Raw genomic sequence first — 22,737 nt, forward strand, 5'->3', positions numbered from 1 at the left:
AACTAATTCTATCTGACCAAAATTTAGATCCTGGTGAATTACCAAAAATCTATGTGCAATTTGATAATATAGACTGTACTATAGGAAAACTTTCATCATCCCAAATTTATAGAATACTATTATTAAAAAATCTCCATCAAATCACACCGATTGGGCATACCAAAATTACTGAACTTTTAAATACTGATCTGAATTGGCCGGAAATTTGGAATGAAGTTTATAATAAACATATCGATAGACGATTTAGTGATATTCATTGGAAATTACTACATAATACTCTTGCAACAGCTTCAAAATTAGTACTTTGGAAAATTAAAACTGATCCAAATTGTAAAATTTGTGGACGCGCGGCAACGAATGACCATGTAGTATATTCATGCACAGAAGCACAGCAATTATATTCACGTATACAACCAATCTTTTAACGCATACTAAACGCACCTATAAACATCACTCAAGACATCGTCTACACAGGAATTACTAAAACAATAGAAAGAGACTTCTTCAAATGCACACTCGCGAACTATCTTTTGTTTCTCGCACAATCCATTTTGTACAAAAATCATTACAATCTAGAACAAGGCTCTGGCCACATCAACACTATAATTTATTTTAAAAACTCACTAATAGATCGCCTAAACCAAGAAATCATGCTTCAACAAAACCTTCATATTTGGAGTCTTAACAATATACTTATACATCTGGACGCAAGCGGACTGAATGCAGTAAACAGAATCACAATCGATACCATTGGCGTAGTCTATTAATTAAACCCGACGCCATTTTCTTTTATTAATTACACCTACATACCCCGATTTTGACACTTGAGGTATGTTCTGATATGGATCGAACCGGAACGACGGTCTATCAATACGCATAGAACTGTCTGACCACTTTTGCTTTATTTCACCACATACGCATTACAGTAAGTTTACTGTTTCTGATGTTTTGACTGTAAACTCAGTCTCATTGCCGCGATAGCTGGAAAGCTGCCTCCTTTTTGGCTTCAGGATAGCAAGCTCAGTCTATTTGCGCGTGGTGGTGGCTGGAAAGTTGCCTCTTGACATCAGTCTCTTTAAAAACTACCAAAAACCTAATCGTGACAATGTAAATAAAACCCGATGAAGACTGTATATTCGTAAGTGTACAAATATGTATTCAATATTCACATGCCTGTGCCGCTTTCTTACTGACGGTCCATCAATGCGCATAGCACTGTCCGTTTGATTGCGACGCATCCACAGACCTAACTATGCACTGTATATTAGAAACACAAAACTGCTCCCGTGTAAAAACTTTTCCTTTTAGGCAAACTCAGCACCAGATGTGAAGTACCGATTGCGCTCCCCTTGACGGAGAAACCCATCCTCATCGGAGCTGCACCGTCGATGTCATAAACTACACTTCGGATACCCAAGGACCATACTCTCATCTGGAAAATTTGCGTTTCGAAATGTGCTTCCTTTCTATCTAGTCACCACGCGGAACAATCAACTTAGAGGACTTCTACATCAACATCTACCCGAGAAAAAAACCACAATAAACTATCGGACTATTTACACGTAGAAAACGACAAAAAAAAATATAAATAATATATAATATATATAATGGACAAAATGATCTTCACCCTTGTAATTAGCTATTTCCAAAATCTTGATGTATTAAATTAGGCAGCCAGAAAAATTCACCCCAATCAGTCGCTTGCCGTTTCAGACTGCTTGGAAGATTGTTTGGATGAACCGGAACCGAATTTCCAATTATGTACTTCGATTTAAAAAAGAAAATTCTGTAAATTAGACCGCCGAGCAAACAACTATATCTGTACTTCGATTTCCGATTTCAAAATCCAACCCCCTGTTTCGCTCCCGGCAGGTGTGGTGGGTCTGTAAGGGACACTCAATCAAAAAATCTAACGAAATTTACAAACCAAATAAACAACAGGGACAATCCCTATTTTAAGATAAAAAAAAAACAATGACCTTGAAACTCACCACGATCATAGACCATGAGCTACAACTTCCCAGTTGATTGTGGTTACAAAATATGCTTAAGTATAAATATAATGTGGAAAACTTTCTTCCTCCTACGAATGAGTACTGGACACCAAGATGGCCGCCGTTGTAATTGCTTGATCGTATATACCTGTCTTGGGTATAAAAGAAGATCATTTTCTAAAGAACACCCATCACAAATTGCAATGAAAAATGGCAAACCATTAGGAACCTGTCACAGGACAGCCATCTTTAATCCGATCGACGATTTCATTAATTTGATTATAAACAATACCAACTAATAGCTGATGATGTAAGTTTTACAAATATATATGGTTTGTACGGGTAATTTTTAGTATTTTCTGAGACCTGAAGAAACCCACAAAAATATGTTAAAATTTTGGAAAATGGTTTGGTGAGGGGCATTACATTGTGGTAGCGAAGAGGTTAATAAGATTAAAGTATTTACTCGTTTGATAAATCTTCATCTGAACTAAAAATGACGTCATCGACTCACTACCATCTTATAATCTTCTTGCATGACTATGTCACCAAAGCTAAAAACCTGTCAACATTTTTCTCAAACAAGAGGACTACAAGGTCCATATGGTCGAAGACATTGTTTAAAATTGACTAAATAGTAGTGAGTGGAAGAATGAAGAGATGTCAGTTTCATCAGTGAAAACAAATTCACATTTCCAGGGTTTCCGTGAGACTGTTTTTTTAACCGTTAAATGGACATTTTCCCCCAGCCAAGTGGTCCTATTTTCCCCAAATCCTGAAAATTCTTTGATTATTTGTTCTCTAAAGATGTTATAGTGTTCTTATTTTAGTTTATTTCGATAACTGGATCCGTTTCAATAATAAAATGGGTGGCTGATGATGTAGTGTAATAGTAATAACGAATATCTACCTTCCCTACAAAGCATAGTGTAATTGCCCTGACGGATCCTTCCCACCATATTTTCCATAATGGTACAGTACACATCCAATCCAATGAAACTGTGTTCTGTGTGTGTGATCAGGGCTGCCAACCTAGATTTTATCTTTTGCTGAACACATGTCAAAGTTTATCAGTATTTGCAAAAGTTTTCCAGTAGTCCCCAATTTTCAAACCAGAAGACATTCTAATTAAAAATCAGTATTCAAGGTAAATTACTACGAACAAAATTTGTGTTCCCGTTTTCTGACAACATACTAGTACGCCATCTTCATCTTAGTACAGATGGCACACTAGTACAGTGTCATATTGAGAGTTTAATTTGAGTTGACAAGAGTGATTCTAAGAGATTTAAGAAATAACGATGCAATTTGGTTTAAAAACGATTAAGTTTTCCGTAACTTATCAAATTTTTTTCAGTATTCTCAGGTGAATAAAAATCTGTAACAATCTGTAACAATTCTTCTAAAAACAGAATGCCGTATTTTCACACGATATTCCAGAACAGTCTTGGAAAAATCAGAACGGTTTGCAGCTCTGTGTGATGCTTCAATGAATGATTGAAGTTCATGTGACAGGCACTAAGTGGTTGTTTTAATTACGGCAAAGACCATATGAGAAATAAGAATGCACTTAATATGGCTCCAAAATACTGATAACTTCCCCCTTTGGGCTTCACACCTAATGTGTCATGGCATGGATACATGCCTGTACAATTTTTTCCCGCAATAATGAGTAACAGACATTTTTTTTTTTTAATGATCACCGAACCCCTGCATTTCTCATTCTATCTCTTCTCTACTACGCGCGCTGAACAGTTTATTTTTCGTCAGTCAATCTGAGTCGGCCTGTGTTTATAAGAGGCGGCACGCTACCGCTTATCTCACCGTGTGTACACAGCACTGCTGTCTCTAGCCTACGACTATACATGTGCTAACTCGGGTTATTCCTGAGAGTAAAGCATCTTAGCATTATTGGTAATTTTCATGAAGAAGATCCCTCGCAGTGCTTTCAAGAAATAAAATCCAGGCTAACGACTGACAAACCATGAAGACAACCCTACCGATCCTCTGCAGTGTAAATCCTGGACTGTGCAGTTTCTACGAACTACTAACCAATGTATAATATCACTGCACAAGCGCTTAGTGATAACACTTCGGGTAAAGTAGACAATTCATTGACAGGTAGGCCATTCATGCGCCTCAAAATTTTCCATAATTCATCATGATTTTGGGAACCTGAACCTAAGTACAACATGCTATGATAGTCATTGCTAGGATCATGGATACAGGCAAATGACGCATTACAGACCATTTATTATCGGATTATCAGTTCTTTATCATACAGCATTATAGGACTTTATCCATGGCATTAGAGATACTACGGGTGTTGTTCAGTGAACGGTAGGATTTTTACTAGCGACGATGCCTATATGCCACATAACATTTTCCTTCTACAAATGAGGGCTGATCATTATTAATTATTGATAATAATAATGTGATTTACAGAGCGCTTAATCCAGCCAGGCTGCTCAGAGCGCTTTACATGTTTAAAAATGCCTCCTTAACCCTTAACCTGCTGGCAGCTTTAATGCTTAGTCCTGTGTGTGCAAGACGATTTGCATGTGAATGAAATTTACTCATCAAATCGTTGTTACTTCCAAACTATTGTATATAGGGCATTAAAACTTCACAAAGCAGTTGTTTATTGTCATAGCCATGGAATAATGCTAAAAGATTAAACTTCCCCCTAGAAAGTCAGAATACTCACAATTTCGTGTTACATTGTCGATATTCATGAAGACACCATAGATTACTATATCGATCGTTAAAACCATTATTATGCTTCTCATAACAGTCTAAATGTTTGAGTCTTCATCAAAATCCCAAAATATTACGGGGCATTTTTAGGTAAAAATTCTTCAAAATATCAGAATCTGAAATTACTTCCGGGTTTGGATTCTCGAGTATCGGCAGTTGGGATGCGTTAAGAACTATGGCTGAACGCGGGGTTAAAAAGATCAAAGCATTTTACCTGCTTCCAACAAGTCTCTGATGACACTGAGATGGCTGTGATAATTACCTGGTCGCTAAGCCCCTCTGACATGCTAAAGGTCTCATCTCAAAGAAAAGCCATCACAAATTTCAATAGAAAATGGCAATCCATTGGGAAGCTACAGGTATCAGAATTCAGGCCAAAATTGACCAGACCAGGGATGAAAGTGAACGCAATAGCCCGCTGAGACTAAAGTCTGAAGTTGGCTTAAAACTGGCTAACTGGCCAGGATATATGCTAAATGTAACAAGCAAGTGTAATAATTGTGGTGTCATAGGTAATGAAGAATAATGAACTTACGATTTTTGAAAGAAACAACAAGCAATGACCAACAGTATTGCAGTTATCAGCAAAATACACAAGATTATAATCATCATAATCAGAAGTGGTTGATAGCGCCAGCTGTTATCAGTTAATTTTACGACCTGAGAGAAGAGAAAGAGAAAGTCGATAAGCAAATGTCCATGAATGAAAATCATTACACAATAATAATTTTCATACAAAAAGTACAGAAAAGTTGAGAATCTAGAAAAATACAAAAAATCCCATTCAGTTATTACCTACACACATTGGGGGAGGAGGGTTATGTCAGATGCGTACAAGTCTGTATGGAGGAGGGGGATCAAATGATATGCTGTACCTACGCTGATGTCTATTGAACGAGGAATTTCTGAGATCTTTTTAACTACTGACACAGCAATGCGACGAAAGTGTCAAAAGCCAATATGCCACAAACTAACACTCACTTTAGGGCCCAGCTATGAATATGTATGTTAAACCTTTACTGCTTATATGTATATCGACATAACCAGTATTTCACTATCTACATTATAAAGTGTGTAATTTGAAGGCAGTTTAGATATCTACTCAGAGTGTTGTTGTATTATTTCATCTACTAATGGGCCACTTAGTGTCACAAGCCTCTTAGCAGCCATGTTTTATAGAAAATAAAGGACCAATGGTCCAGTGGCTCGCCAAACTGGTGTGAAGTAAAAAATCTGTCACGTAGGCTACCGGTATGCAAAAATTCATTTCATTGAAAATTAAACAAGAAAAAAATATACAAAAAGGACTCAATTTTGGTCAGTGTGAACTTTCAATGATAACTGACTTTTAACAAATGTTCATAATTTTAGTACATCCCTTGAATGACGTAAAACAACTAAAACTATGAGTGACCCGTTAAGATACAGTACAAACTTGCACCTTGGCGAGCGTACTCTACAACTGATACAAACACGCAGGGAACACGATAGTATAAGGCGATATTGCCTACGTGACTGTACACGACTGTTTTCAACGCGAACGCTCATCACTGTGCAGCAGTTAACAAACTATACTACAAATAATGAGGCTCCAAAACGGATCGCTAATGCGAACGTTAATAAAATGACTTCAATTAATCATGATAAAACAAGTATTCCATTTGTGTAAATATCAGACTCATCTCTAAAAATTTGATGCTATCAGTAAATCAGCAGTGTGGTGAACACGGAAGTAAATTTCCGCATTTTGAAACCACATTTTCGTCAGATATCTTGATGCAACGTTACCTTATGCACGGGATATAAAAACTAGATGAATCATTGAACACATCGCGCACAATTAATCGTTATATCATACACCTTGAATATCAGTATTCACGCTAGAAATGATGAATATCAACCTATTCAATCATGCCGCCATTTTCCTTGTGAAATAACGCGCACCAGCTGATCCACCTCGTTCAATGTTATGACATCATGATGGAAGTCAAAACCGGGTCAACACAAATTTTATATTACCAAGATTTTGAGGGGTTTCGTCTTTGAAAGCCCATAACTTCCGAACAAAGCGTCGGATCTTGGCGATATGAAGTTCTTCCGATGCAAATAGCATTGAATTTTCACATGTGTTATTTGGACAGTTTAAGATGCTGCATAAAAAACGTGCTCAATAAATCGATTTTTGAACTTTTTGGTAAATTTCTCAAAAAATATGTAACCCACGGCTTTCAACTTTGCGCACCATAAAGAAAAACCAAATACAAACTATATTTTTGCTTAATCCGTTCAATTGACCCATTAGTAGTGAGATTACAGGCTACTGAAATTTAGAGTGTGCTAAAAATAGCTTTGAGCTAAGTGTATTATGCACACGAATGATTATTGATCGGCCAGACCGTTGACATGGGCTGCTTTAGCGAGCCAACTAGCCAACTGGCACTATTCTACAATGTGACCATGTCTAGTGCCCTATAGCCTCACCTGCAAAAACAAGTGTCACCAACATCAAGCAATAAAGGTTCTGCCAAGTAGTATTCTGTCAGATCAACTGAATCACCTGGCTAGAAAACCTAGTTTGTTTGGTAGGTGTGTCCAGAGGTTTGCAAGCTCAGGAGAGTCCAAATTTGGGTCATTTGGACTCGACACCTCAGAGCAGCAACTAATAAATACTGGAACTTCTACACTCTCATTTTCGTTAACTATTTAAGCGAGTTGGAATTAAGTTATTTGGCGTGTATTTTCGAAAAAGACTGAAGTTTACAGTCATTTAATGGTTATTGTAATAGGCCTCTGTACAATTTTAAGACTTGAAGAAGTTTCGGTCTGCATTTATTAGCAGAACCTGTCCTGTACAACTATAAATTACTATTTTGTATTATCATGTATAACCATGTATCATCTATATCATCCCATTCGGACTCGACACCTCAGAACAGCAACTATAAAATACTGGAACTATATTCTACACTCTCGCTTTCGTTAACTTTTTAGGAACTGGTAACCGGACTAAAACTCTGTTACTTCACTGGTGGAGAACCGATGGGCAGGACTGCTCGATTAAGACCTGTACCTCTCATGGAGCTTAATGGGTTGTAGACAACCCAGCATTTACCATAAGTCATCAACAACTAGAAAACAGTTAAAAGGATTACCGGTGGAATTACAAAAGGAACTGCTGTGGACTGAAGTCACCAGTTCAGCTCAACACCCCTCCAAATGCGGTATCGCGCAGTGGCTAAGTGATTTTGATATATACGCGCGTCTGTGCAAAATCGAAGTTGCAGACAAATTGGACCTACTAATATTCCACTTACCGGTCGGTTATTGAAAACCAACCTAAGGAACAGAGGGAAAATTTGGACAAAGTTAAAATCGCTCTGAAGGCTCGCTTTCAGCCGGTAACGATTTGATGTTTAACCTCGTTCCGCCACTGGTGACTGAATCTATTGATTCATACATGGCTCGTGTAGAGAGAGCTGCTAGTGAATCTACCATGCAATGCGTGGTAGAGGTGGCCATCAAAAACATGAAACCAGCCATAGCAACTAATGTTAGAGGGTACGCCTGCGATTCATCAGCCAAAGTATGGGAAATAGCAATCAGAACCAAGAGCACGCTATTACCAACATCGGCGGCGCTTGCCGCTCCAGTGTGCACTGATTCTATACAAAATGGGCTAGTTGAACAGATAATTTTGAACCATTTCCAAACTATAAGAAACTATTTTATCAACATCCTAAATTCTAATTGGTATATGGGTGTAGCCTAACATAAATCAATATTCTATTTCATCATGGCAACCTTGAACTCTTAAACATCATCAGTTTAAACGATATTGAAAGTGTATTCGGTGTATAAGTCGACCTACGTTTTTGGAAACGACAACTAATGGACTCAACTTATACACCGGAAAATACGGTATGTAATCAACCTATTAAACTTAATAACTCATTTCAACCTATAGAAATAGATCTAGTATTTTCATATTTATATCTGTTATCTGACCAATGACAAGAATCCAGCTAGTGATTAAATACATTTCTCATCATACAGACCATTTCTCATCATAAAGAGCAATTTTCAAAATAAGAAAATTCTGACTTTGAAACAGAAATTCATTGAGGTGAAATACTTCAAAACTGATTTAATACTTTCCTCTAGATTAGCAGATTATTATATTCGGCTTATTGGGTGGAAAATATGGTAAACCAATCTACTAATGCATGTTTCGTTGTAGCAACTTACACTGAATTTACTGATGTAAAGAATGGCAAAGTCTCCACGCAATGTAGACTGTAGATTCTCATTAGCCTTCTCTTTCACTTCTTCTGCAGGATATATCTGACCACTGTCTGGGTTAATTACATGATAATGTAAATCAGTTCTAAAAAATATGAAAAAGTGGCAGGCATATTTAAAAAACTATCCAAAATCATGCACTTTTATCAAAAGCCTCATTTGCATAATACAATTTGGAGCTTGATACCCTACATCATTTTCTTGAGAAAAGATGGATTTAAAGTTATACTTATGGTTTCCACTGAAAGTCCATGGCATTCATATGATGGCGACACCAGATATATCATAGCAAAACATGGTATAATATGTAAGGGTTGTCTTGATGCAATATGAAAATATGGTAAAATCCCACAAGATACATAAGATACATGAGTCCGAAAGGTTTTTCTTGTTTATACTTGACTTTCAACCTTTTGACTATATACTAATTGTCATCTGCAGGAACACTTACGGTACAACAGAGATTTTGAGGAGTTATACAATTCAAAACAAAGCCTAATCAAGATTGAAACCAGAAGTGATACAAACTAAATGATAACGCAACATAGAAACAAGATTAAAGATGAGCAATCCAGGAAGCAATTACTTAAAACACCCGGGCCCATTTTTATGGACTGGTATTGACTTTAAAGGTCAAATGCCCTCTAAATAGAAATTTGTGTTAATCCTATTTTTTGAATGTGATATGTATATAAATGATAAGTATGTTACTAAATTTGATTTTAGTACAGCCATTACTGAGAAATAAGTCGGCTATTTTTACCGGCTTCCCGTACACAGCAAGTGCGCATTTGCTGTAAAAAACCCATGATCACTGACATCATTGTAGTCAAACACAAATTTCAATGCGTGTTGTACCACTGAAAAATAATGAGCTGTTGGTACGCTTTGTGAAGAGCAAAACTATGGCAAACTAATAGATTTCCTTTGAACTTAGCTTTATTAGATAGATTTTAACCCATTAGCACTCAAGCCGCCTGTATCTGCCCTGCCTATTACTTCTCAAGCTGCCTGAATCTGCCCTGACACTTTTTTCGTCTGCTGCACAAAAACGGTTATAGCGAGATTTGAACCCAATAGCTTATGATCACTTAGACACCCATGTCCTTATAATACCGTACAGAAATCAACATCTTCCTATTTGAGTATTTAAAGTAAGAACATAACAGATCTAAGCGCTCACTTCGAATCCAAGTTAGTTGGGGTGAATTTCGAAAGCTAAAAGGACACGATTTTGGTGGCCGACCTTGTCAAATCTTATATCATATGAACGCATTGACTATTTACTACAAAATAACACAAACTTGTAATGCATGAAAATAAACAGCAAATGAGCTATTCAGTATCGTGATAAACTTGGATTTTCCCTTGAATTTTTTGAGGAGTTATTGACACTACATAGTGACATTCGTGAGTGCTAATGGGTTAAAACAATCCTTGATGCAATGAGCTGTGTACGTCTGAAATAATCCAACAGTTTCCAGTCTCTAATCCCGCACAACATAACCAATGTTCATAATAGCATATCTAATCTTTTTAGAAGTTGTTTAAGATTCCTAAATTCTTACTGGTGTCTAGCGTTGCTGCCATTATACATGACACAATAAACATACAATGGATAGCCAGCAGTATAGAGCTGTAAATAATCTGAATGAATTATGTTGTTTTGTAGATTCTATATATATAGGCTATGAGTACTGAGTTCACACAGATGTATGTTCGTTTAGCAAAGATGACTCATGATTGCAGGGATCAAATCTATACAATCATCTTCAAAATAACCAATGGTTGTAATGCATCAATTTCAGTACTTTTTACACTGCATCTCTACTTAATTTTTATTATATGCAAATTCATATATAATTAGGTAATTAAGCGTTTGTTATTCAGGAACATATATTTGAATTCGCAGCGTCTAATTGGTTAACGCTAGGGTTTACTCAATTCATTTTCAAATGATTTAATCCGGAAAAATGATCACATTCTATATATCTGTACTTTGATTTCTGATTTCAAAATCACACCCCCTGTTCCGCTCCTAGAAGGTGTGGTTTGTATGTGACAATAAATCAAAACACATCATAACAAAATCTACCAATCACATTATTCACAGGGTAAATCCGGATATTAAGATAAAAAAACCAAACATAATTGGTGAAAGAAACTATGTTTTGAAAAGTTATAAACATGCAGATAAATATGGTGGAATTTTCTGCACTGTGACGGACAGGGTCCAGCCGAATCCGTATTTTTATGTTATCAAGTCCGAATACCGAAATACAGTGTAACTGTGGAGACCAGAAGAACCTCTCTCCGGTGTGAATAACATCGAGGCAAGTCGAATATTATCTATTGTTCGTGTTCAATCTATCGTGATCTGTTCCTTTAAAGGATTCATTTGTGCACTATTGTCACACACACACAACAGAGGCAATACTATTTGAGCACCTTTTTACACACGCAGATAAATATGGTGTACTTTTCTTAACCTAAATACACTTGCAGATGAATATGGTGGGCTTTTCTGCACAGCTAAATATGGTGGACTCTACTGCGTATTTTTAAACATGCAGATAAATATGGTGGAATTATCTGCGCCTTTTCGAACAGGCAAATATGGTGTACTTTTCTGGGGTTTCTGTGATATATGGGATAGTGGATTGGGGCTCCATATGGGGCCATAACACAATTGCAAGCAGGAAACAATCAATCGAAAAAGCAAAAACAGGGAATCGGTTATACTAACTACCGAGATCAGCATTACTGACCAACCAAGATGGACTGAATGAAATAGCTCCCATTTTCAGTTTTTGTTTGTTTTTGGTCCACGTCGTTTGAATCTTGGTTTCCCAAGACTAACTGAAGTGTTGCCCGCTGTTTCAGAGATGTTATTTCAGCGCCTTAAATTAAACATTTATTATAATTTTTCTATATATTAGGCCTAGCTTTCCTAATAAAATCTAAGTACAGTCCTGCTTTATTGACCCTCACAAAAAAATTGTTCGAGTAACGCAACTTCAGAGTAATGGGACCAGCTTTAACTAATCTTTTAATTTATGGATTTTCGGAGTAATGGGTCTTTGCAATAATGGAACTTCGGAGTATTGAGTAATGAGACAACGCCCTAGGATCATGGATACAGGCAAATGACGCATTAAGGCATTTTTCCATAGGATTATCATTTCTATATGATACAGCTAGAAACGATGCCTATATGGTCTCCCGACCATAAAAATCATGATCAAGCATCCCAGAACAGAAGGACAAGCTATTAAATTCTGTGACTGTCTGGAAAATGTGCAACAATGATATACTGCACTGTGGGGTACACCCGTAACCCGCACCCGTATCCATAATAATTCACTGTGGTATAAATTTCAGAAATGTTGAATTAACTTCCGACATTTAAGTTGAGAAAGTGTCAGAACTGAGAGGTAACACTGGAAAAACTACTTGTTGGAAAAAATGGCGATGGCTCATTCTGATAAGGGTACCTAATCAACTGCATGATGAGGGTGCATGGGTCGAATATCCCTTGCTGAGAAATATGTACAATGTTTACAAGGATTTACACAAGATTTACAATGTTCTTATACGTACTGATCAAGATGTATTTTGTTATCATCTCCAGCATGAAACCTCAGATCACTCACGCAAACCATTCCATTATCCATCGCTTTCGATAACACGCTATATGAAGATACAAAACTAAAGGTAGTTCACATTCTCAAAATATACGAAAAGACCAGCAACCAAATTTTATACTTTCATGACTTAAAACTAACCAATACTCATTTCAATATAGAAACTAATCGTAACAGTCTATTTTTTTAAATATAGAAATATGCCTTGAACTTACTTGATATAATCTTGTAGGTAACTATTAACCTTACTTGGTGAACGATTGATAAGAACTTTCACTGTCTCAGTTGGCTGTGTCACATATATCTGGAAGTTGGAAGAACATGGTTTAAGACAAACTAAAACATACACCAATCATGTTAAAACCTAATTGTAAAATCATATCTCCAATAAAAATATTTCCAAATGGACATATGTGAGAGGCTTTTTGCTTATTAAAGATTTGGTATACTGAAAACATTTGCAGCAGCACCATGATACATGAACATAGCTACGTGGTTCCCACCCTTGAAGCGAAATATAACTATAAACCTTTCCCTTACAACTTAATTATTGTCAAATAACATTTTTAGCATTTTTTCCAATTTCAGAGATGAGAACGTCGACCTTTTAAAATCTGGGGTTTTTTCTTGACTTACCCACTCGAACCAGCTGATGGCGCGGCTGTCAGCACTAGCGAGGGCCGAAGCTACTTGGGCCGGGACGGGGGGGGGGGGGGGGGGGGGGTTAGGGGTCCTCAACCAAGAAAATGCTATTTACAATGTGGTATATCCTTATTCAAAGACAATCAGCATCTCATCGCCCTGAATTATTGCAGTTAAAATGCGCCGATGAATGCGCACTCTAAAATCATCACACAGTGTATAATATCTGAAGGCGTTCAGCACATACACGCGTGGCAACAGTCGTAGGCATATACATTACAACTGTTGACACGCACGCGTGTCTGCAACCGATCGGTAAACTACATACACATCCATAAATTGTAGTAGATACAAAATCAGTGTTGCAATGCAATATGCCACGATAAGTAAACCAGGCGCTGAACGCTTTTACGGTTCACCCGATTACCAATCGTGCCAGACCAGCTGAGCAAGACCATCATACCCTACCCCCCATATACTTTTACATCATTTTGGGACTATTTTGAAAAATGATATTTTTCAATACCGAAATCCGCAGTATCCCGCGGATCCGCGGGGAGTTCTCATCTCTGCAATTTGGTGGTATTGTTGGAACCATGTAGCTATGGACATTGAAAATGACTGTGCGATGTGGTTAAAGAGAACATGAATTTGCAGATAATTTTCTAGTATTCAAAGTTATAAGTAGCCTAAGAGTATCATTTGGTGTGCATGAATCCTTAAAGTATCTCTATACGTACAGGTTATCACTCAATTGAGTTAAAACACATGTAACGCAATAATCAACATAGATCATTTTCAATAGTAATAGAAAAGTGAATGAATGGCAGTAACCAATGATTCAGTTTATACCCATAAGTGATGATATTTCCCTATCAGCAAGTATCTATCTGATGAAATAACCGGAAAGACAATCCAACTTATTATTATCACATACTGGATGGCTCCTTTATTAACTTACACTAGCAGTGGCTGAGTCAGAATTTGACTGTCCTGGATTTGAAGCCCTCATTTCCAGTCTGAAGTAAGTATTTTGATAACCAGTCATTTCTTTCTTTAAATAGATCATTCCGCTATTTTCGCCGATGTAAAAAGCTTCAGGATCAGAACTCCCAAGGCGATCTTTAAAGTTTCGAACCCGTGTAAGTTGATATTTGATTTTTCCAGCTTCTCCAGCATCCAAATCATAAGCCCTCATGGTTAACACAGATTTTCCAGCGGCATCATTGACCGAAACACATGCCGAGTAACTAGCATATTGGAACTTGGGTACATTATCATTTATGTCATCGATAGTAATCTTTACAGTGACGGTTGAAGGTTGAACTATTGCCGATCTCCTCTTACGAGTGATCAGTTTGAAATTCTGTGGGTTTATCATATTTGTCGCACGAACTTCAAGAATGTATTGTCGTTTGACTTCACGATCCAGAGACTTCTTGAGGTTAAGCTTACCACTCGTTTTTTCCAATTCAAAATTATCACCCTCATTTCCATCTGAAATTTATGTAAATCAATCAAATATTCTAATCAAAAGCTAAATATTGATATATAATTGCTGATCTCAATGCTCTCTAGTGTAAATCTTTGGCAACGCATCATAACTTCTCAAAGAAAATGTTTCCAGCTACACACAGAACACAAAGTTTGTTCTAGGCCCATATTTGGCTGAAATTACATTATGCGCAGGCCTGTACATATGGGAGAGTGGTTCGGACACTATTCTATATTTTGAAAAAATATTTTTCGTAATATGAAAAATATCTAGATTAAAAATTCATATGATTTCACCAATCAGAGGGTGGCAGAATGTTGACTCTTGGCAACCTCTTTCAATATAGGACCGCATAAACTACCGGTACTGTAAAATATGGGTGTATGAAGTTGATCGTTTGACCCTGGATTTTACCACTAATATATTGACCTTACCGTGCGAAACAATATTTTGTTGCTTAGTATTTTTAGGTCACAGGAAATAACAATTTATTAGAAATTCTACCAAACAGAAAACACAGTGCTCATCTTCTGCTATAATAGTTTAAACAATCATTCATTATTCATAAATTATAAATACTTTATTAAAAAAGGTCTTTTATTTGGTGTGCGTGTGGGTGTGTGCGCATGAGTGTGCACGTGTAACAGACGTAACAGTGTTAAGTGAACGTTTGCTTACACCTCAATCAGAACAAACTACGGGTATCAAATGACGACGGATGTAAAATATATTCTCACAAGCTGAGCATTCGGAATTCGCACGTGTACGGTACCTCACCAAATAATGGCTTTCCCATAATTACGTTACAAGTGCCAGAATTTCCTGTACATCCCAAAATACAGCCAATCACATTCGCTTGTAGAAAAGGTCATTGGAATTCTCTAATGCAAGAACTAAGAATTTTCCCGAAATTTTTACGAGGCTGAAAATGTCATCAACGGAGGTTGTGCATGCCTTTAATTACACCATTTATACGTCATTTAGGCAGAGAACCAATGAAATAAATGCTCACACAAAAAACGTCCCACAATCGTATATAGAGGGCTCAATGCCAACTCCACTATCGCTAACAAAGGTAAACCAAAAATATCACAATTTTCCCTGATTGTGCTTCGCGCCTGCAGCGATTGCACAGTCTTGCCTACCGCCATCTCTATTGGGTGCCTTTTTGGTGATATTGCCCTTTTTCAAGTAGAACCCCCAAAAAGAATTCTGTGTACGGGCCTGACATGCATCCCGCATAAAAATCATATTGTTCAATATGAAAAGAATACTGTTAAACAATATATGTCGCCCCGGAGTAAGCAGACTGTTAGAGACAAGAAAAAGCCAAGTGACAGATTGAATACTTCAAAGAAACCAGTAAAGTTCATTAACTTAGAAAGAATTAATGGTTCAAGTGCAGTATAGAAAAACCTCAACCCTCACACCAAATTTCAAGGAAATCCATAAAAAATTGCAGGCTGAATTGTGCTGTCAAGAAATTCAAGACGGCTTCAATAGGGGCTGACATCTCACAGGCCCGAATACTGATAAGCAGTTTCAGGGAAATTCATCACGAATTACAGATCGCATAACAACGGCAGCAGTTGGATGTAAACTAGATGTCACTTGACCACAGAGACACAATGACACAGCAATGATATGTTCCTAAATAATACAGTATGAACAAATCATTAGTCCACTAAATTGAGGGGCTTCTACTTACAGACAATGTGGTAATAAATGCTGGCATAATTTTCCAAGTCCTTGTCAGTAGCTTTTAATATCCCTATCAGTGAACCAACAGTAGCATTTTCTAATACCGTAAAATCATAAGGTTTCACTGATCCATTCTGAAATATGGAGTACAGAAACATTTGAGCAAACAGCATAACACTCCCAAATTACATTTGCATGAAACTGGATTGTTTGAAAAACATAGTTCAATATACAGAGATGCTAGGGCCAAAGTACCAAAATTCTGGAATTTAGAACGGGCGTTTTTGCATCGCCGGAGATGCAGTGTCATGATCGGCATCTTTCATCTGAAAATACAACGGCAGGCATTCGTTGTGCTTCACATCCCTCGCTGCCTTCTTATGCCGCGCGCTATCCGGGTGACGAAGAATATCTTTTTTCCCGCCACTACCGTATTTGACCTGGTCTTTACAAAGGACGCAGTACGCCATGCCAGCTAAGTCTATCTTACGAATGTAGTTCGATAAGTAGTCCCCGTTACTGTTCTTACACTCTAGCCATTGCCAGTTAAATTTATTTTTTATACGGCTGTCAATTGCCTTTATATCGGCGGACTCCCGACTGACAATCTTTCCGTGCGTGCTCATTTTGCAGACCGTCCCGCAAAAAGAAAGTTACAAAGCTGCGTGCCTCAGGACATAGCACGCGCGTGGTAATAATTAAGATGATATTCATTAAATATTATCTTAATTATTACCACGTGCATCTTCACATTGTTGGCCGTCAGCGGGACGATGTACAACGGCGCGTAAAGATAATTGACTTTTAATTGGAAATGGCGTCACAACAGTGGCGCTCCGCCTACGCACGCACAGATACCACAACAAGCACACATATATACATTGTAGCAGAACGTCCTCGGAAACAGAGACCAAGATAAAATAACACAGAAGCGACGACGAGTACAAACAAACGAACGCTTTTACGGTCCGTGCCATTACTGGTCGCCGCGAGGAATTCTCACCAAATTTCCGGAATTGACATCGGCGATCCTAAATTTCCGGAATTCCGGATATTTCCGGAAAACTAATATCTCTGAATATAGCTGTGATGTGGTGATGAGGTTTACTTCCTAGCTAGTTTATTCCTGTACCATCCCAGTTAACATTTCTAGTCGGCCCGACGTCGGCATTGAGTCAGATGAAGTCGGCATTTGGACGTGGGTCGGCAAGGAGTCGGCTTCGCCATCGGGCCGACGTTTCCACGCCGACCCTGGCGGGGCGAATACTTATTTCTGATGCATTCGCTCTAATTACAGCACAATATATGATAGTAAATATTATGTAGGTACGTATAGCGTTGTTTTGTTTCAAAATTATCAATTCTTGATACGGTCATATTTTCGTTGTCGCACCAACGTTGGCCCGTTAACCATATGCCGACCAAGATGGTGGTGCCCTCTTTCGTCCCATTTGAGAATTATTTAAATAAGGACGATTTCTTTCAATACTTCTGTAATTAATCAATGATACACCTATACGTTTGATTATATGTTATTAAAAAAGGTTGTTAAAGAACTGAATAAAAAATTGAAAGTTTTATTTATAATGAGGCCAGCGTGGTGCGCAGGTCTACCGCCGCCATTTTGGTTCCATTCTGTTTGCTCTTTTGTTCGTATTCTTTGTTATCAAAATCGCTATTCATCAGTGTCTTCTAGTTGTATCAGGTGTAATTACAAGTGTTACATTCGGTAAGTGTTATTGTATTTACATGGTATTTGATATTTGCGCCTGAGTTGCTTCAATTTTCTGCTTGATTAATGAAATTGAAAAAGGCCTATTTGAAGCAACATCAAATTCAATGCATTTTATTGCTAAAAGAACACTTAAAATAATAGGTTATTAGTACCATTATGTTGTAATGATTACAAATGTGATTGATTTAGGTTAAATAGCTGATATTATGGATACATCATCAGGTTTTAGGGCATCTTGAGCTAGTACTAGGCTGCTGCTTACGCCGCTGGACTGAAAATGAGAAATATCCCCAAAAATTGCGATCCCAGACAAAAAGAATAGACTTTAGCTAGACCTAAATTGGCTCATTACTATGGTCTCTATGAAGTTGATACAACTAATAAATACAATTGTTATACCAGTTTATTTTTGTTTTAGGGTTGTCACAGCAATCGAGTAATTTGAGGGCATGTTCTACAACAGTACAACGTCGAAGAGTGTGACATATCACTTCCCGAAGCTTCACTCAACGATATCCAGTCAGGATCACTTATTTACTGGTGACATTTTAGAAGCAGTACGCATGATCCCTTCTTATAAAAGACTCCAACAATGAATGAATGTATCAATTTTTGTTTTGTACATGTAATTCTCTATCGTTGTCTCAGGTATCTTATGGAAGAGGTTCCTCAAACTCAGTTCCTGGATGACGTTGCAAATGACAAATAGTCGGGGAATCGACAAATATGGACGGGGTATGGTCAGATAAGGGTCAGGTGAGGTTGGCAAACGGTCGGGGAACTGACGGACATATTATTAGGCAGTCAGCAAAATGTCGGCATACTGATGAAAACTGAAGTCGGGTCGACTACTACCCGACGAGCACGCCCATCGGTGGGACGACTGTGACACCGACTAAGGGCCGACAATCTTGCCGACTTTTTTTTGGACGTCGGGCCGACTAAAAATGTTGACTGGGTAGTAGTGAATAGATCAATGCACCACATAGCAGCGAGTTTGTGTGTTTGTGTGTGAATGCGCATGTGCCTATGCATGTGTGCACATGCACCAACGGTTTCCATGTTTTTTTCACCTCAATGTACTGAGGAATGTACTCAAAAGTCAGATCAAGTTAACCGGTGGATAAGCATAATGGTCACAATGAAGTCTTAATGAAAGTCGTATTGTCATATTGTCAACTATCAACTGGTTAAAATTAACTAACTTACTGATCCTTGATGAGTGATAATAAAATAACTATGGAATACCTTGTATCTTGGAAATTCTGGCTGATTATCATCAACATCCAATATTTTCACTGTAAGAAATCGACTGGTTTCAAAGGGGGTATCTCCACTGTCTTTGGCAACCAATAGCAACTGAATGTATAAGACAAATATTGAATAGATTGAAATGAAATCTTTTGGCACAATTGAATGAAAGCTTAATCATGTTCAAACATTATTCAGATTGGTATGAAAACAAGGAAACACTTACGGTATATGTATCTATAAACTCTCGATCATAAACTTGTTCTGCGCGAATCACACCAGTTATGGGATTGATCCGGAATTCGGGAGTTGCAGAAACAAAAGTATCTCCATACATGAAACCGTATGTTATCTGACCGCTAGGACCTTCATCATCATCTATAGCTAGGACTTGATAAATAAGCATTCCCAGGTATTGATTCTGCAAATTCAATTCAATAAAATTCATTTCAGTTTGTACGCAATTATCATGAATCCTGCTAACAATTTCACAATCATGTACTGTCCTGAGTACTAAGATTATGAATATTAACGATACAAAAGAAATTATCAAGCAGTAAACAAAAATCAGCTAAAAGATACATGGACTCCTAGTTGACAGTCATATTGTATTTTTCAGCTAATCAGCCTCCTGTGAGTTAGTGGAGTGCAGGTTTTTTTTTAGCCTAAATAGGTACCTTTAAAGATCCTTTATAAAATATGAACCAAGTTATCATCCAAACATGAAATAGGAGCCCAAGGGACACCATGCCCACTTGGAAAGTGGTTTCAAATGCTCAACAATCTAACAGTTTCAACAAGAGCCCCAAGGGGCACTATGGCCAGCCTGTCAGCTTTTCATAAAATGGCAAATGATGATGCATTCTGTGGGTTAAATTTGTCAAAATACACTCCCAGCTGAGAGTCAATACCTAATAATTTACACAATACAATCGTAGAATACATAAGTAGCACAGACAGCACCTGGATCTGGCAAGAACAAATACCTCAGATAAATCTTTTCCCTTGGTCTTATTGATTTTAATTTTCTGAAATTTTCTCAATATAACAAAATTGAATTGGATTTGATATTTTTTGCAGAATAAAATTTGTTTGAATTTGTAGTTTGAGCACATGGCTAATTAGCATATCAAGGTCATCTATCCGATTTAAGAAAAAGCTATTTCTTCCAGACTTTGCACAATGGTCAATGATATTTTCTGTAGTGCTAATAAAAATATTCCTCCCAAAAACCAAATCAACCAAAGCTTTCACAGAAATCGATCTTGAAATACAATTTTAGATCTAAAAATTAAACCAGGAAGTAAAACGGTAGACGATACCGCAGGTTCATGTGAACACCTCCTGATTTCTGCGGCTAAGCCAATCATAGAGGAGTCTTTGCTTTCTGATTGGCTTTTCAAAACCGATATTTTTGCGATCAGATATTCAGGAAAAAGCTCATATAAATTTCAACGAAGTCCCCTTTCAAAATTCAGCTACGTAGAGTTTGGAGAATGGATAATGCTTTAATGAATGATTTCTATGAATATATGCTCAGTTGCACAGACAAAGAGCCTTTGCTCTGGAAACCATGTCATTTAAATTCACTCCATTTGTATAGTAATAGGCCAGCCGTATGAATGATTTCTATGAATATATGCTCAGTTGCACAGACAAAGAGCCTTTGCTCTGGAAACCATGTCATTTAAATTCACTCCATTTGTATAGTAATAGGCTCAGCCCACGGCTGGCCTAATAATCAATGCCCCTGGTGAGGATATCCTGACACCAATGACCTTGACATTCACCACAATCCTAGAACATGTTACCAGCTACAATTTTGCATTTGATTGTGATTACAATCTACGCTTGGGTACTAATATAATATTAAACAAGAGATCCACGGATCTTAATATCTCGGGCGCAGAATGTTATCTTTGTAATGTATAGGCGTCATCTGATTGATGCATCTTTAAGGTTTTCCTTGAACACTTCATGGATGTGTAAAATCTGCTGATTTCGGTGAACAACATCATCAAAATCTAATCAGCAATCATCGCGGCAATACACGAGCTTTGGGCCTATTCGATTGTGCGCGCATAATCTTCCGTGAAGTAGCGTATCGATCGAATCTTCGGTTATTTGCATAATGAAATAGATATGGGGAGACGGAATCGATACTACGGCTATCAAATTAGAAATAAACATATAAGACTCTCCCATGACTAGGAAATGAGAAACTAAAACAAAGCAGATTAATAAATAAGATTTAAAGACCGGTTTGTCTGCGTCAATCGAATATGCCCTTACGTTGATTGACAGCGGGAGCTCAGCCAACCGCAGGGAGCAGTTATTTTACTTCAATGTAACGTTGTACATCGGCCTTCTAGCCGTTTTATGAAACAAAATGCTCCTTGAAATTTCTTTAAAAATCGCAACAAATTCGTCGATTTCTCTTGAATGAACGCGATATTCAAAATTCCATTTCCAACAGATTTTAGCCGCATGATGAAGCTACATTTTGCACATAAACATAGTAGATTGCATGACTTCATGTCAAAGTTATAACCTCATTTGTTAGCAAAAATTCGATTTTTGGAGCCATTACAACATCTCGGGCTTCGCCTGAGATAAATACTAAGTTGTACTATTTAATGCCCCCTGGTGACAATATCCATGAACCAATGACCTTGAAACTCACCAAAATCTTACATGTGAACAGCTACAACTTTGCAGGTGATTGTGGTTAGGATATGCAAAATATGCATAGGTACCAATATAATATAGTAAACTGTAGACATCTCATGGCTAAACACATAAAATCCTGTTTATATCTGCAGCTAACTATTCTTAAAATTTTTTGTAATTTCAAACGAGGCCATTTCTTAAGATTATGGTTCCTAGTAATCAGCGAATGTATATTGCTTTGATGCATAATTAATGAAAATATGCTCAGTTGCCCAGCAAAAAGCCGTCTTGAACCAAAACATTCAATTTCACTCCATTTTTATAAAAATATGGCCGACAGTGTTGTCACTTTGCAAAATTTTCCAATAATGCAGATTCTCTTGATTTTTACTAATAATGAGGTCTTCCTGTGGAGACGGGAAAAGGCACTAATAAATCTTAGAATCCCCACTATTTGCACTCAACGTTGGTAATTACATAATAATAATAGGAGAGAGGCAATGAGGATAAGTGCCTTGTCCAAAGAAACTACTGTAATGTACATGGTTC

At 37.4% G+C, this 22,737-nt stretch overlaps 1 protein-coding gene across 4 annotated transcripts in view; it reads right to left on the reverse strand.

Annotated features, from left to right (window-relative positions):
• The window catches only part of LOC141903752 (cadherin-87A-like), a 115,877-nt gene that overhangs the window by 21,621 nt on the left and 71,519 nt on the right, over positions 1-22,737 (reverse strand). For 3 of the 4 annotated variants that reach the window (XM_074792029.1, XM_074792031.1, XM_074792030.1), the window contains 8 exons: positions 19,745-19,939; positions 19,516-19,626; positions 16,540-16,666; positions 14,298-14,833; positions 12,910-12,998; positions 12,651-12,740; positions 8,997-9,135; positions 5,287-5,411 (listed from right to left, as the gene is read on the reverse strand). In XM_074792029.1, coding sequence (XP_074648130.1) covers positions 5,287-5,411; positions 8,997-9,135; positions 12,651-12,740; positions 12,910-12,998; positions 14,298-14,833; positions 16,540-16,666; positions 19,516-19,626; positions 19,745-19,939 — 1,412 coding nt within the window. Of the gene's footprint in view, positions 1-5,286; positions 5,412-8,996; positions 9,136-11,796; positions 11,951-12,650; positions 12,741-12,909; positions 12,999-14,297; positions 14,834-16,539; positions 16,667-19,515; positions 19,627-19,744; positions 19,940-22,737 lie in introns of those variants that run through there. The other variant, XR_012619092.1, reaches the window with a different exon arrangement.

The sequence above is a fragment of the Tubulanus polymorphus genome, chromosome 4 (genome assembly GCF_964204645.1).
Source record: "Tubulanus polymorphus chromosome 4, tnTubPoly1.2, whole genome shotgun sequence".
In the NCBI taxonomy this organism is placed as follows: domain Eukaryota; kingdom Metazoa; phylum Nemertea; class Palaeonemertea; order Tubulaniformes; family Tubulanidae; genus Tubulanus; species Tubulanus polymorphus.